Here is a 16,105-nt window from a genome sequence, read left to right as displayed (position 1 = left end):
TGTTCCATCATATAACCCTCAAACAATAGTCCTCAAACAATTCAAGGTTCCAAAAATCATTAGTTGGCCTTAGCCATTTACAAGTGAGAAGAAAAAAAAGCACTTCAGGTGCATCCATCATTCTCCCAGAATCATTATGCGTTAAGTTTTTACCTACTTTTTAGGCACTCAAAGCCTGAGCAACAGGTTACATGCACAGAATGATGGCAACCAATAGGAATTCAACCAGCTCACAATAATCAAGAATGGCCCCAGGGTTACCGTTGCATTGTATATGTTTACTCAGTCAGTCCTGATGAAGGCTCTTCAATCCATTGATATCGTTGAAACGAGCGATGACCAGTGATATCATACAATTTTCTTTTCAATCACTCTTTTTCATATTTCATAATGGAAGCTTTTCATTGTTGGTAAGACTTTTGAACATCACTCCCATCTTCAGAGAAATATAAATACAGCTGTTGTAACTTCAGGTTTCAATTTCACATGTTGTGCATATGCGACAATAACACAAAAATACATACCAGCTCTTTTAAGATTTTTGATATATACTCACTGTAGCATTTAAACATATTGTTTAATTGCTGAGGTTCACGAGGTTGTCCTGTTCTTCTACTAAAGTGCAAAGTCTTTGGCACTAATCTTCGTTTGCTGTAAAACCCTTGGGAGAAAACTGTGTCAGTCTTTGTCCACAGCCCCTACATATGCAGTGTGTAAATGTGTCCGAAATCAACATGCGTGTTCCTTATGTACATAGGGGGCATATTTATACAATGTTTGCGCCAAATTTGTTTAATTTTTTAATGCAAATTCAGCACAAACTTAACTCCATATTTATATTTTGACGCTAGACACGTCTAGTGTCAAAATATTGGAGTTAGCCTCATTTTTGGGATGCGTGCACCTACCTTGAGTCAATGAGATGCATGGTAGGCGTTCCCATCTAAAAAATTGTGCTATCCCCATAGCCCTATATTTATCCCCCCATGCTAAAATGACGCTCGGGTGGGAGGAGGGGGCTTTGCACCATTATTTAACACCTGGATCAGACTAGACGTGAGGGGACTTGTGTACCCATTTCCATGGTTAAACACCATGGAATGGGCCCACAGGTGCACGCCCCAAGCCCCAGGAACACCCCCACCCACACCAGAGGGACACAAGAGGATGGGGGACCCCATCCCAGGTAAATAGGGTAGGTGTAGGTAAGCATTTTAAAAGAAAAATTAAGTGCCATTGGGGGCCCTGACATGGGCCCCCCTGCATGGCACTGGGTGCAATGGCCATGCCCAGGGGACCCTGGTCCCCTGTGCTGGCCATTGTGTTGGTGGGCATGACTCCTTTCTTTGGTAAGACAGGAGTCATGTGGTATGGATGGTTTTGCGTCAGGAAATTACACTAGGCTGGTTAGAGGCATTTTTTTTGCCTCTAACCAGCCTAGCGTAATTATTTTAGGCTAAACACCCTTCCCCCGTACGGCCACCCCCACCTGGCCTTTCTCATTTTTTCTGACGCTAGCCCACCCTGAGCGCCAGCTTGCGGGATTCCATAAATCTGGCGCCCGGCTGGCGCTTTGGAATGACTCAATCCGGTGCTATACTTTTTGCCGCAAAACTGCGTTTGCCCACTCTTGTGGCAAAAGTATAAATATGCCCCATAGTGTACATTTCATGTTCAGCCCCACCTCACCTACCCTCTGTGTCGGAATGGCCTAGAGGGCAATCAGGCAGTGGTCGACGCTGGTCTGACAGGTCGGTGTGTGGACTGGTCATTTGAAATACATGAGTTTTCAAAGCTTCACAAAAGATCATATGGTTTGGTTCTGCACAAATGCTATGGTCTGGTGGGGTGCTTTTTACCGATTATTTCCCTGATATTACAACAAACATTGCTTTCAGCCATCATACATGCATGCAGTCTGTCATACCCTGCAACAAACCTGTGCATCATGATTTTACAAAGGTATGCTACTTTAGCTATCTGATTGGCCAATGGGGTCTACTTTAGCTATCTGATTGGCCAATGGGGGCAATTTTCATTTTGGTGCTTGAAGTGCTTATTTTGTAAATTAAAACAATGGATAACAGTGCTTGGCACTATTTTCTGTCTCAGTACGACCCTGCTTGACCCCTTTATACAATGAGTACTGGCTGGTGCCCTCATGAGCATTGCAACCAGTCAGTTGCAGCTCGTGGAAGTTACAGGGGGCAGGGCGGCGTACAGTGGGGGGGGAGGGGCTAATAAAAAAAGTTTTTTTTTTTTTTTTTCAACGTACATCCGTGACGCCGTTCCTCCGTTGTCTCCTCAGCAGGCAGGCTCAGGCTCCCAGCCTTTCCCTGCAGCCAATCCTGACGCTGCTCAAAGCAGCATTGGGATTGGCTGGGAGCGCTGGAAGCCTGTGCTTGCTCTCTCCAGCCCGGCAACTGTGTTGCTGGGCTGGAGGGAGCACACTGCGCATGTGTGTTTGGCCTGCCCGAGAGAGCCGGCCAAACACACATGCGCTCTGAGGGGAGTGCACAGTGCACTCCCCTCACTGCTTGTCACCCCCAATGCGAAAGGATTTTGTTGTGATGGGTTTTCTGGTGGGGGTGACGCTCCTCCTCCATAGCGGAGGAGCCACTGCTGCAACCAGAAGGTTTAACAAGCCAATAGGCGTGGCGTAATACGGTGGAAACACATATATGTCTCTTTTACCCGAAAACATACATTTCGTCTTCAGGACAGTTTTATTTGACAAGATCTTTGCTGCCTTAACCTCCTCTGTGCTTAACAAAATGGTGCCTTTTAAGTAACATTTTGAAGGCTTTTCATTCTGAAATGTTTTCTTCCAGACAGACATACATCCTTTTAATGAAAACTACCAAAGGCTCCATGGATGATCTTTGTTGTCTGACTCAAATGATTTCTGTGAAAATCTCATCTTTATCCACCTGTGCCAACCCAATGAAAACCTCAATAACTGTTATAAGACCACAAAAGCCAAAAAACACATGAATGGTACAGGCAGCTCAGCAAATCACAAATCTACCACTTGCCCTTCCTGCACCCCAGCCTGCATCAGATATTGCATCCTTGGGATATTTAAATTCTGATCTGAGGCATTTATAAATGCCAACCCGAACAAGCATTGACAAAGCCAATAGATTTTGCCTATGAAAGATCAATTGACTTTGTAAATGTTTTTTAGACATGCTGCACGGCAAAGCGGGCTAATGTGAAACATGGTTAAAAGTGAAGAAAAAATGTTATGATGCTGTCAGCGTTGACCCCGTGATAGCACTTTTTTTCATTAAGCCATGTTGCACAGCAGGCCGTGCTGCTGTGCAATGTGTCTAAAATAACCAAGGGAAGCAAGCAACACAAGGAAGGCGCATTGGAAGAGGGAGGGAGCAGCAATGTAATGGAGCACGGGAGGAGGGCGGGGGACAGGCAACACGAGGGACGAGTGGGGAAGGAGGGACAGAGCAGCAACATAACAGACAGTGGAATGAGGGCGGGGGCAATCAACACAAGGGAGGTGCGTAGGAGGAGGGAGCAGCAATGTAATGGAACGTGGGAAGAGGGCGGGGGCAAGCAACACAGACGTGGGGGTGGAGGGACAGAGCAGCAACAGGGCAGACAGTGGGAGGAGGGTGGGGGCAAGCAGCACGAGGGAGGTACAGGAGCGGAGGGAGGGCAGCAGAGACACAACGAACATCGGGGTGAAGGAAAGTTGTAGCAAGAGCCAGGCAGTGGGAGGGAAACAGAAGGGAGGGAGGATGGACTGCAGACACATGCACTCTTATAGAGTTCATGGAAAAAAGTTTTAAAAGATTTTTAAAAAGTACTTGCAGAATCACGCGGCCAGTGGAAGGACACTAGCCTCAGACAGGAAGCTGTATTTAGTCCATGGTGCATGGCAGGGTCGAATACTGGAAGCGCCTGGAGGAAACAGGAGGTGAGCAGGAGGCGCTGACCAATAAGAAGAAAGGGAACTAGAGTAACATTGAAGTCAACGAAAGGTAAGTAATGATAAGTAATGGTAATTGGTGACTCAAAGAATGTTTTAACCTTTTTTTTGTTTACAAAAGAGTTTGCTGACAGCTCATGCCCTGTCTCAGGTGAAACCTAAAAACAAACACACTCAGGAAAGTGCTATATTAGGGAGACAATTGGCCATGCCTTTATTACATACATTAAATAGAAGTCACATTTGTGTCTACCCAACGGGATACAAGGCCATAAAAAACAACAGGCCGCCCTTCAGGGCCGGACAGTTAGCACATGACCACTGGGCAAGTAAGTGCACATGATGAAACTGGTGATTTCAAGGTGCTACATTTCAGAAGTGTAAAATAAAACAGCACAATAGGCAATGTGCACTGTAAAACGAGAAACAATAGCGAAGTACACCTGGGAAAAACATTTATTTCACAGAATAGTGTGCATTATCTGCACATTCACACTGGGGACAGGAGCTTCTCTCACTAACAAACCATCCCCAACGCCAGAGCCTAATGCAGTGTGTCTGCACACCTCAGGGGCAGGGAGCATCTCTCACTAACAAACCGTCCCCTGCACCAGAGCCTGATGCAGTGTGTCTGCACACCTCAGAGGCAGCAGCTTGTCTCACTAACAAACCGTCCCCTGCACCAGAGCCTGATGCAGTGTGTCTGCACACCTCAGAGGGAGCAGCTTGTCTCACTAACAAACCGTCCCCTGCACCAGAGCCTCATGCAGTGTGTCTGCACACCACAGAGGCAGCAGCTTGTCTCACTAACAAACCGTCCCCTGCACCAGAGCCTGATGCAGTGTGTCTGCACACCTCAGAGGCAGGAGCTTCTCTCACTAACAAACCATCCCAGCACCAGAGCCTGATGCAGTGTGTCTGCACACCTCAGAGGCGGGAGCTTCTCTCACTAACAAACCATCCCATGCACCAGAGCCTGATGCAGTGTGTCTGCACACCTCAGAGGCGGGAGGTTCTCTCACTAACAAACCATCCCAGCACCAGAGCCTGATGCAGTGTGTCTGCATACCTCAGAGGCGGGAGCTTCTCTCACTAACAAACCATCCCCAGCACCGGGGCCTAATGCAGTGTGTCTGCACACCTCAGAGGGAGGAGCTTGTCTCACTAACAGACCGTCCCCAGCACCAGAGCCTGATGCAGTGTGTCTGTACACTTCAGGGGCAAGGAGCATCTTTCACTAACAAACCGTCCCAGCACCAGAGCCTGATGCAGTGTGTCTGCACACCTTAGAGGCAGGAGCTTCTCTCACTAACAAACAATCCTCAGCACCAGAGTCTAATGCAGTGTGCCTGCACACCTCAGATGCAGGAGCTTCTCTCACTAACAAACCATTCCCTAGCACCAGAGTCTGATGCAGTGTGTCTGCACACACCAGAGGCAGGACCTTCTCTCACTAACAAACCATCCCCAGCACCAGAGCCTGATGCAGTGTGTCTGCACACCTCAGAGGGAGGAGCTTGTCTCACTAACAGACCATCCCATGCACCAGAGCCTGATGCAGTGTGTCTGCACACCTCAGAGGCAGCAGCTTGTCTCACTGACAAACCGTCTCCTGCACCAGAGCCTGATGCAGTGTGTCTGCACACCTCAGAGTCAGGAGCTTCTCTCACTAACAAACCATCCCCAGCACCAGAGCCTAATGCAGTGTGTCTGCACACACCAGAGGCAGGAGCTTCTATCACTAACAAACCATCCACAGCACCAGAGCCTGATGCAGTGTGTCTGCACACCTCAGAGGCAGGAGCTTCTCTCACTAACAAACCATCCCCTGCACTGGGGCCTAATGCAGTGTGTCTGCACACCTCAGAGGCAGGAGCTTCTCTCATCTCACTAACAAACTATCTCATGCACCATAGCCTGATGCAGTGTGTCTGCACACCTCAGAGGGACAGGCTCCTCTCACTAACAAACCATCCCGAGCACAGGAGCCTAGTGCAGTGTGTCTGTGCACCTCAGAGGCAGGAGCTTCTCTCACTAACAAACCATCCCCTGCACCAGAGCCTAGTGCAGTGTGTCTGCACACCTCAGAGGCAGGAGCTTCTCTCACTAACAGACCATCCCAGCACCGGGGCCTAATGCAGTGTGTCTGTGCACCTCAGAGGGAGGAGCTTCTATCACTAACAAACCATCCCAGCACCAGAGCCTAATGCAGTGTGTCTGCACACACCAGAGGCAGTAGCTTCACTCACTAACAAACCATCCCATGCACCAGAGCCTGATGCAGTGTGTCTGCACACCTCAGAGGCAGGAGCTTCTCTCACTAACAGACCACCCCCTGCACCGGGGCCTAATGCAGTGTGTCTGCACACCTCAGAGGCGGGAGCTTCTCTCAGTAACAAACCACCCCCTGCACCGGGGCCTAATGCAGTGTGCCTGCGCACCTCAGAGGCAGGAGCTTCTCTCACTAACAAACCATTCCCTGAACCAGAGCCTGATGCAGTGTGTCTGTGCACCTCAGAGGGAGGAGCTTCTATCACTAACAAACCATCCCAGCACCAGAGCCTAATGCAGTGTGTCTGCACACCTCAGGGGCGGGAGCTTCTGTCACTAACAAACCATCCCATGCACCAGAGCCTGATGCAGTGTGTCTGCGCATCTCAGAGGCAGAAGCTTCTCTCACTAACAAACCATCCCCAGCACTGGGGCCTAATGCAGTGTGTCTGCACGCCTCAGAGGCAGGAGCTTCTCTCACTAACAAACCATCTTCAGTGCCAGAGTCTAATGCAGCGTGTCTGCGCATCTCAGAGGCAGAAGCTTCTCTCACTAACAAAGCATCCCATGCACCAGAGCCTGATGCAGTGTGTCTGCGCATCTCAGAGGCAGAAGCTTCTCTCACTAACAAACCATCCCCAGCACCGGGGCCTAATGCAGTGTGTCTGCACACCTCATAGGCAGCAGCTTGTCTCACTAACAAACCATCCCCAGCACCACAGCCTGATGCAGTGTGTCTGCACACCTCAGAGGCAGGAGCTTCTCTCACTAACAGACCATCCTCAGCACCAGAGCCTAATGCAGTGTGTCTGCACACCTCATAGGCAGCAGCTTGTCTCACTAACAAACCATCCCCAGCACCACAGCCTGATGCAGTGTGCCTGCACACATCAGAGGCAGGAGCTTCTCTCACTAACAAACCATCCCCTGCTCCGGGGCCTAATGCAGTGTGCCTGCACACCTCAGAGGCAGGAGCTTCTCTCACTAACAAACCATCCTCAGCACCAGAGCCTGATGCAGTGTGTCTGCACACCTCAGAGACATGAGCTTCTCTCACTAACAAACCATCCCCTGCACCAGAGCCTGATGCAGTGTGTCTGTGCACCTCAGAGGGAGGAGCTTCTATCACTAACAAACCATCCCAGCACCAGAGCCTAATGCAGTGTGTCTGCACACCTCAGAGGCGGGAGCTTCTGTCACTAACAAACCATCCCATGCACCAGAGCCTGATGCAGTGTGTCTGCACACCTCAGAGGCAGGAGCTTCTCTCACTAACAAACCATCCCCTGCACCAGAGCCTAATGCAGTGTGTCTGCACACCTCAGAGGCAGGAGCTTCTCTCACTAACAAACCATCCCCAGCACCAGAGCCTAATGCAGTGTGTCTGCACACCTCAGAGGCAGGAGCTTCTCTCACTAACAAACCATCTTCAGTTTCAGAGGCTAATGCAGTGTGCCTGCACACCTCAGAGGCAGCAGCTTGTCTCACTAACAAACCGTCCCCTGCACCAGAGCCTGATGCAGTGTGTCTGCACACCTCAGAGACATGAGCTTCTCTCACTAACAAACCATCCCAGCACCAGAGCCTAATGCTGTGTGTCTGCACACCACAGAGGCAGTAGCTTCACTCACTAACAAACCATCCCATGCACCAGAGCCTGATGCAGTGTGTCTGCACACCTCAGAGGCGGGAGCTTCTCTCAGTAACAAACCACCCCCTGCACCGGGGCCTAATGCAGTGTGTCTGCACACCTCAGAGGCGGGAGCTTCTCTCAGTAACAAACCACCCCCTGCACCGGGGCCTAATGCAGTGTGCCTGCGCACCTCAGAGGCAGGAGCTTCTCTCACTAACAAACCATTCCCTGAACCAGAGCCTGATGCAGTGTGTCTGCACACCTCAGAGGCAGGAGCTTCTCTCACTAACAAACCATCTTCAGTTTCAGAGGCTAATGCAGTGTGCCTGCACACCTCAGAGGCAGCAGCTTGTCTCACTAACAAACCATCCCCTGCACCGGGGCCTAATGCAGTGTGTCTGCACACCTCAGAGGCAGGAGCTTCTCTCACTAACAAACCATTCCCTGAACCAGAGCCTGATGCAGTGTGTCTGCACACCTCAGAGGCAGGAGCTTCTCTCACTAACAAACCATCTTCAGTTTCAGAGGCTAATGCAGTGTGCCTGCACACCTCAGAGGCAGCAGCTTGTCTCACTAACAAACCGTCCCCTGCACCAGAGCCTGATGCAGTGTGTCTGCACACCTCAGAGACATGAGCTTCTCTCACTAACAAACCATCCCAGCACCAGAGCCTAATGCTGTGTGTCTGCACACCACAGAGGCAGTAGCTTCACTCACTAACAAACCATCCCATGCACCAGAGCCTGATGCAGTGTGTCTGCACACCTCAGAGGCGGGAGCTTCTCTCAGTAACAAACCACCCCCTGCACCGGGGCCTAATGCAGTGTGTCTGCACACCTCAGAGGCGGGAGCTTCTCTCACTAACAAACCATCCCCAGCACCGGGGCCTAATGCAGTGTGTCTGCACACCTCAGAGGCGGGAGCTTCTCTCAGTAACAAACCACCCCCTGCACCGGGGCCTAATGCAGTGTGTCTGCACACCTCAGAGGGAGGAGCTTCTATCACTAACAAACCATCCCCAGCACCGGAGCCTAATGCAGTGTGTCTGCACACCTCAGAGGCGGGAGCTTCCCTCACTCTATGAACTAGAAACAGTGACTTGAATGAAACAGGACACACATCCCTGTCGCACACACGCAGCCCAGCTATCTCGTCTGCTTATTAGAAAACGACCTGCGGTCCGGGGGTGGCTCCACGCGGGGGTATTCGGGGTGATACACACCTCCAGTAAATGTTTTTTCGGGTGCTTTCAGCCGGGTATGGTGATCTGTCTACATACAAAGATACAGAAACACGCACGCTCATTCCCCATCTTTCTGTCACTCAGTCCCCCTATCTATCCACATTCCTCTCCCTCTCTAATGCCTCTTAAGCCCCTCTCACGCGCCCTGTTTGTCTCTAATGCATTTTAGCATTAAATGCCAATGTGACTGTTGTTCGCATCCCCCCGCCCCTCCCACACCCGCTCCCCTCTCCAGCCTTAGTGACCCAGCTACGCCCCCGCTGAGGTCAGGCAGGAGAGAGCCCATGTCCTGGGTACCCTTATCCGGGCGTCTCAGATCACACGGTTCAGACGATCTCCTACCTGGGCACAGCGGGTCCTGGCAGCAGGCGCGGGGTGAGGGCACAGGTGTGGCGGGGAAGTGAGCGCTGCACGGTGTGAGCTGTAATTAAACCAGGCTCGAGGGGGGGCCTGATTGGCTCAGAGGGAGGTGGCAGCGGGAGGGCCGAGGGTGGTACAACCTGTGAATGCCTGCCACCCTGCAGCTTGAGAGGAGGGGTGGAGTGAAGAGCCCCACCCCGGGGCCTCAGGTGGTGTAGTCTTCACGGGAGGGGGGGCAATCTTACCCCTGCTGGTGTCAGCTATTTCATGGTGGCAGGGACGTTTTAAAGCACTGGCAAACTGGGCTCTGGCCCGGGGTCCCAGCCTTTCAGGGGGCCCTGATAGAGCCAGCTCTGTTCTTCAGAAAGTCTTGTCCTGATGGCCTCGAATAGTTCTTAAACAGATGGTTTAATAATATCGTTTTACTTGTGTTGAGTTTTAATGTGAGTGATGTGCGAGAGTTTATTACAGACATTTTGCAGAGAAATGTTGTGTTTATGTTTCATGCAACTTTCATTAATAAAGTTAATTTTAAAACAAAACAGAACCTCACATGTGAGAAATGGGAGGGGGGTCACAGAGATTATTTGTAATATTAGTGAGCTGCAGCGGTGTTATTGAAAACACACGTCACTATCCCTGAGTATTAGGGGCCAGATGTAGAAAGAAATGGGTTTGTGACTCACAAATTGCAAGTCGGTGCGACTCGCAATTTGCAAGTCGCAAACCCATATGCAGAATGGTGTCCCTGACACCATCTGCAAATCGCAAGGGGGTCGCAAAGACCCACCTCATTAATATTAATGAGGTGGGTCGCAATTTGCAACCCCATTGCGATTCCCTGCACTCACAGGGATGGTGGCCTGCTGGAGACAGCAGACCACCATGTCTGTGACTGTTGCTTAATAAAGCAGTTTTTTTTTTTGTATTGCAGCCCGTTTTCCATAAAGGAAAACGAGTTGCAATACACTCGGGAAAATGAAACCATTTGGTTTCGTTTTTTCAGAGTAGGGACTGGTCCATTGGACCACTGCCTGCTCTGAAAAAATATTTTTGGCGCCATTCACAAAGGGGAAGGGGTCCCCTGGCGACCCCTTCCCTTTTGCGAATGAGTTAGCACCCACTTCACATGGGTGCTAACTGCAAATTGCTTTGCGACGGCGTTCGCGGTCACAAAGCAATTCTGCATCGCAGTGTGAATCGCAAATAGGAAGGGGAACACCCCTTCCTATTTGCGAGTCGCATTCCCATTTTGCGAGTCGGTACCGACTCGCAAAATGGGAATGTGCATTGCGATGCCCGTTTTGCATGGCGCAAACTGCGAATTTCACAGTTTGCTCCATGCAAAACGGTTCCTACATCTGGCCCTAGATGTAAACACATTTAGAACATAGACCAGTGTGTCTGTGCACTGCCAGTGACCTGACCAGAGAGGGCATGAAAGAGCTGAAAATGGATAATAAATTCAAAGCTGTTCTGAACTAGGGCCCCCAAAATATGTTTGGTCCAGGGCCCCCGAAATCCTTAGGATGTCCCTTCATGGTTGAGGTGGTGTTCAGTAGGTCTTGTGCCCTTTCATGTGACATTGATGCTTGCTGTCAGTGTCTTTTTAAGAGCAGTGTTTGTGACCAATCTGCTACTTACCTGGGATGTGTTCTTAATGATCTGAGTTCTAATGGGAACATGTCTGCCTTGGCCCCTCTCTGTCTCCACGTAGGGAAAGAGGTCTGTGCCCACTTTAGTAGCTCATGGTAACTTGACAGGTCATCCTTGAGGGCAAACATCTCCACACTCCTGGAGCCCAAGCTATCTAAGGCCTGGAGAGTGCAGCATGAAATGTGTACCAGCACAGAAGAGATTGTTCTACAAACCACTCTCATCACAAGGATTGTCACATAGGCCCATCTGGGGCACCAAGGCATGGCTGAGAGGGAAGGTTTGGTCCCAGGACATGGGCAGGCTGGTAGAGGAGCCGGTGGGTGACGGCGCTCTATGCTGAGCCTTGGATCCAAGAAGATACTCCTGCCATCATCATCAAGGGAGAAAAGTGCAACACACTGTGAGAAAGTAGCCTCTTTCTAGCCTTGTTACCCCCACGTTTGGCCTGTTTGTGAGTGTATGTCAGGGTGTTTTCACTGTCTCACTGGGATCCTGCCAGCCAGGGCCCAGTGCTCATAGTGAAAACCCTATGTTTTCAGTATGTTTGTTATGTGTCACTGGGACCCTGCTAGTCAGGACCCCAGTGCTCATAAGTTTGTGGCCTATATCTATGTGTTACCTGTGTTATGACTAACTGTCTCACTGAGGCTCTGCTAACCAGAACCTCAGTGGTTATGCTCTCTCATTTCTTTCAAATTGTCACTGACAGGCTAGTGACCAATTTTACCAATTTACATTGGCTTACTGGAACACCCTTATAATTCCCTAGTATATGGTACTGAGGTACCCAGGGTATTGAGGTTCCAGGAGATCCCTATGGGCTGCAGCATTTCTTTTGCCACCCATAGGGAGCTCTGACAATTCTTACACAGGCCTGCCACTGCAGCCTGAGTGAAATAACGTCCACGTTATTTCACAGCCATTTTTCACTGCACTTAAGTAACTTATAAGTCACCTATATGTCTAACCTTTACCTGGTAAAGGTTAGGTGCAAAGTTACTTAGTGTGAGGGCACCCTGGCACTAGCCAAGGTGCCCCCACATTGTTCAGAGCCAATTCCCTGAACTTTGTGAGTGCGGGGACACCATTACACGTGTGCACTACATATAGGTCAGTACCTATATGTAGCTTCACAATGGTAACTCCGAATATGGCCATGTAACATGTCTAAGATCATGGAATTGCCCCCTCTATGCCATCCTGGCATTGTTGGCACAATTCGATGATCCCAGTGGTCTGTAGCACAGACCCTGGCACTGCCAAACTGCCTTTCCTGGGGTTTCACTGCAGCTGCTGCGGCTGCCAACCCCTCAGACAGGTTTCTGCCCTCCTGGGGTCAAGCCAGGCTTGTCCCAGGATGGCAGAACAAAGGACTTCCTCTGAGAGAGGGTGTTACACCCTCTCCCTTTGGAAAATGGTGTGAAGGCAGGGGAGGAGTAGCCTCCCCCAGCCTCTGGAATTGCTTTCTTGGGCACAGATGTGCCCAATTCTGCATAAGCCAGTCTACACCGGTTCAGGGACCCCTTAGCCCCTGCTCTGGCGCGAAACTGGACAAAGGAAAGGGGAGTGACCACTCCCCTGACCTGCACCTCCCCTGGGAGGTGTCCAGAGCTCCTCCAGTGTGCTCCAGACCTCTGCCATCTTGGAAACAGAGGTGCTGCTGGCACACTGGACTGCTCTGAGTGGCCAGTGCCACCAGGTGACGTCAGAGACTCCTTCTGATAGGCTCCTTCAGGTGTTAGTAGCCTATCCTCTCTCCTAAGTAGCCAAACCCTCTTTTCTGGCTATTTAGGGTCTCTGTCTCTGGGGAAACTTTAGATAACGAATGCAAGAGCTCATCTGAATTCCTCTGCATCTCTCTCTTCACCTTCTGCCAAGGAATCGACTGCTGACCGCGCTGGAAGCCTGCAACACTGCAACAAAGTAGCAAAGACGACTACTGCAACTCTGTAACGCTGATCCTGCCGCCTTCTCGACTGTTTTCCTGGTGGTGCATGCTGTGGGGGTAGTCTGCCTCCTCTCTGCACTAGAAGCTCCGAAGAAATCTCCCGTGGGTCGACGGAATCTTCCCCCTGCAACCGCAGGCACCAAAAAGCTGCATTACCGGTCCCTTGGGTCTCCTCTCAGCACGACGAGCGAGGTCCCTCGAATCCAGCAACTCTGTCCAAGTGACTCCCACAGTCCAGTGACTCTTCAGTCCAAGTTTGGTGGAGGTAAGTCCTTGCCTCACCTCGCTGGGCTGCATTGCTGGGAACCGCGACTTTTGCAGCTACTCCGGCCCCTGTGCACTTCCGGCGGAAATCCTTCGTGCACAGCCAAGCCTGGGTCCACGGCACTCTAACCTGCATTGCACGGCTTTCTAAGTTGGTCTCCGGCGACGTGGGACTCCTTTGTGTAACTTCGGGTGAGCACCATTTCACGCATCCTCGTAGTGCCTGTTTCTGGCACTTCCCGGGGTGCTACCTGCTGCTGAGAGGGCTCCTTGTCTTGCTCGACATCCCCTCTCTCTCCTGGTCCAATTCGCGACCTCCTGCTCCCTCCAGGGCCACAGCAGCGTCCAAAAACGCTAACCACACGATTTGCAGCTAGCAAGGCTTGTTGGCGTTCTTTTGGCGGGAAAACACGTTTGCACAACTCTCCACGGTGAGAGGGATCCGTCCACCAAAGGGGAAGTCTCTAGCCCTTTTCGTTCCTGCAGAAACCTCAGCTTCTTCTGTCCAGTAGAAGCTTCTTTGCACCCACAGCTGGCATTTCCTGGGCATATGCCCATCTCCGACTTGCTTGTGACTTTTGGACTTGGTCCCCTTGTTCCACAGGTACCCTAGATTGGAAATCCACAGTTGTTGCATTGTTGGTTTGTGTCTTTCCTGCATTATTCCTCTATCACGACTTCTTTGTCTCTTGGGGAACTTTAGTGCACTTTGCACTCACTTTTCAGGGTCTTGGGGAGGGTTATTTTTCTAACTCTCACTATTTTCTAATAGTCCCAGCGACCCTCTACAAGGTCACATTGGTTTGGGGTCCATTCGTGGTTCGCATTCCACTTTTGGAGTATATGGTTTGTGTTGCCCCTATCCCTACGTGTCCCCATTGCATCCTATTGTAATTATACATTGTTTGCACTGTTTTCTAAGACTATACTGCATATTTTTGCTATTGTGTATATATATCTTGTGTATATTCCCTATCCTCTCACTGAGGGTACACTCTAAGATACTTTGGCATATTGTCATAAAAAAAAAGTACCTTTATTTTTAGTATAACTGTGTATTGTGTTTTCTTATGATATTGTGCAAGTGACACTTGTGGTACTGTAGTAGCTTCACACGTCTCCTAGTTCAGCCTAAGCTGCTCTGCTAAGCTACCATTATCTATCAGCCTAAGCTGCTAGACACCCTATACACTAATAAGGGATAACTGGGCCTGCTGCAAGGTGCAAGTACCCCTTGGTACTCACTACAAGCCAGTCCAGCCTCCTACACACACCTGTTGGTAAAGTTAGCATGGAAGAGCAGTTCTGGTTTACAGCAGCCCTTGTGGAGGTACTTTTAAACAGAAATCTTGGGTTCTTTATTAAAACATCTCAACCTCACAGTCATGCAACAACACCCAACAACTTTTTTTTTAAAGTATATTGTAAAAAGTTGTATCTTCCTCCAGCCTAAGATACTTGTCCACTCCAATACAAGTAAATTGTGAAAGGAAAACCCCTCAATTCATGGAAACGAACAAGATTGATGTTGTATGAAACATTCGTCAATCAATAGTTTTGTGAGAAAATAGCAGGATTCGGTTCAAATCTGAAAAAATTGTGCCATCTGTTGCAAAGATTCTCATCTGGAGCAAATTCTGTTAGATAATCAAGGTCTGTCGATTTGTTGCGTCTGCCACATAATCCACCATTGGTGCCCCAATTTGCAAATTTTGCCTAAAATACATTGCTTTTTGCTCAAACTGACCGAACTAAACACAGTTCGGCACATGGAGTTCCTGGCAGTGACAGAATCTTGCAAAAGTCAGCTGAGACCTTTCAGTTCCTGATATGATGTGGGGCTATACAGGTACTAATGAGGTGGACCTACATACTCTTGAAAAGCGATTTGCTTTAACACAAGAGGCATATGTTTTTCTTCTGGCAGTCCAGGGTGACCAGAGCGCTGGTGCCCCCCAGTGTGAAAACCATTTTGCCCTCCCCCATGACGACCTCCTTGAAATTCCTCACTACCACCGAGCAACAGTGCCCCTCATCTCTCCATAGCCCATCTCAGACGTACATTTCATTTGTTTTAAAGTCCTAGGAAAGGCTGACTTTACTAACAAGAATGTGTATCTAAACAAACAACCCCTTTTTAGCACATTAGGAACAGAAAATGAAAGACTGGGGGAAAAAACATAAGATCCTAATCTATTTAATGCAGTTTGCAGCAGCAGCTCTTTGATGACAGCTCTTAACAGCCACTGATCTACACTAGGGTGGTATATCATGAACTGCGGTAACAAAAGGATCTCTGTGACAAAACTAATAATCCACTCAGATATCCACATAAAATACAGATCTGTGATCTGCAGGTTACCTGTTCTTCTCAGCGGGCGCGTTTATTAACCCTCTGCGCTACTTTAGGACGAGTCAAAACCGCCCCTAGACAGAACTCTGATCTCTCGCTCTCTAGCAGGAACATTATTCACAAGAGTTACTTTGACTTTTTTTGTTGCTGCCTGATAACTGGAGGCACAAAGAACTCTGCAGCAGGTGTTTTTAAAGAGTATTATTACTAAACACATCGCCCCCTCTGAGGTCCGCGGCACTCTCCCCAGGTCAGCACCCAGCGCGGCTGCACCAGTCGCACTGCCCTAAAGCCAGCCTTGATGGTGCCCATCAGTGTGTGGTACTGGTCCAGTATCCACACTGTTTAGGGGGTTCTTCGCAATCAGCATCTTTACTGCTGCTCATGCTTCCCCTGCAGTTTCCACCAGTCGCTCCTGTTGGGGT

General features: G+C 49.7%; 1 protein-coding gene across 1 annotated transcript in view; it reads right to left on the bottom strand.

The window, feature by feature from the left end:
• The window catches only part of LOC138249274 (butyrophilin subfamily 2 member A2-like), an 88,655-nt gene extending 79,158 nt beyond the window's left edge, over window positions 1-9,497 (bottom strand). The window contains exons 1-2 of the mRNA XM_069203237.1: window positions 9,439-9,497; window positions 262-436 (exon numbers count right to left, since the gene is read on the bottom strand). Coding sequence (XP_069059338.1) covers window positions 262-269 — 8 coding nt within the window. The 5' untranslated portion in view covers window positions 270-436; window positions 9,439-9,497. The remainder of the gene's footprint in view (window positions 1-261; window positions 437-9,438) is intronic.
• Window positions 9,498-16,105: the final 6,608 nt, after the last annotated feature.

The sequence above is a fragment of the Pleurodeles waltl genome, chromosome 8, assembly GCF_031143425.1.
Source record: "Pleurodeles waltl isolate 20211129_DDA chromosome 8, aPleWal1.hap1.20221129, whole genome shotgun sequence".
Taxonomy (NCBI): Eukaryota; Metazoa; Chordata; class Amphibia; order Caudata; family Salamandridae; genus Pleurodeles; species Pleurodeles waltl.
Note: the sequence above shows the minus strand (reverse complement) of the source record. Positions and strands in the feature narration are given on the sequence as shown.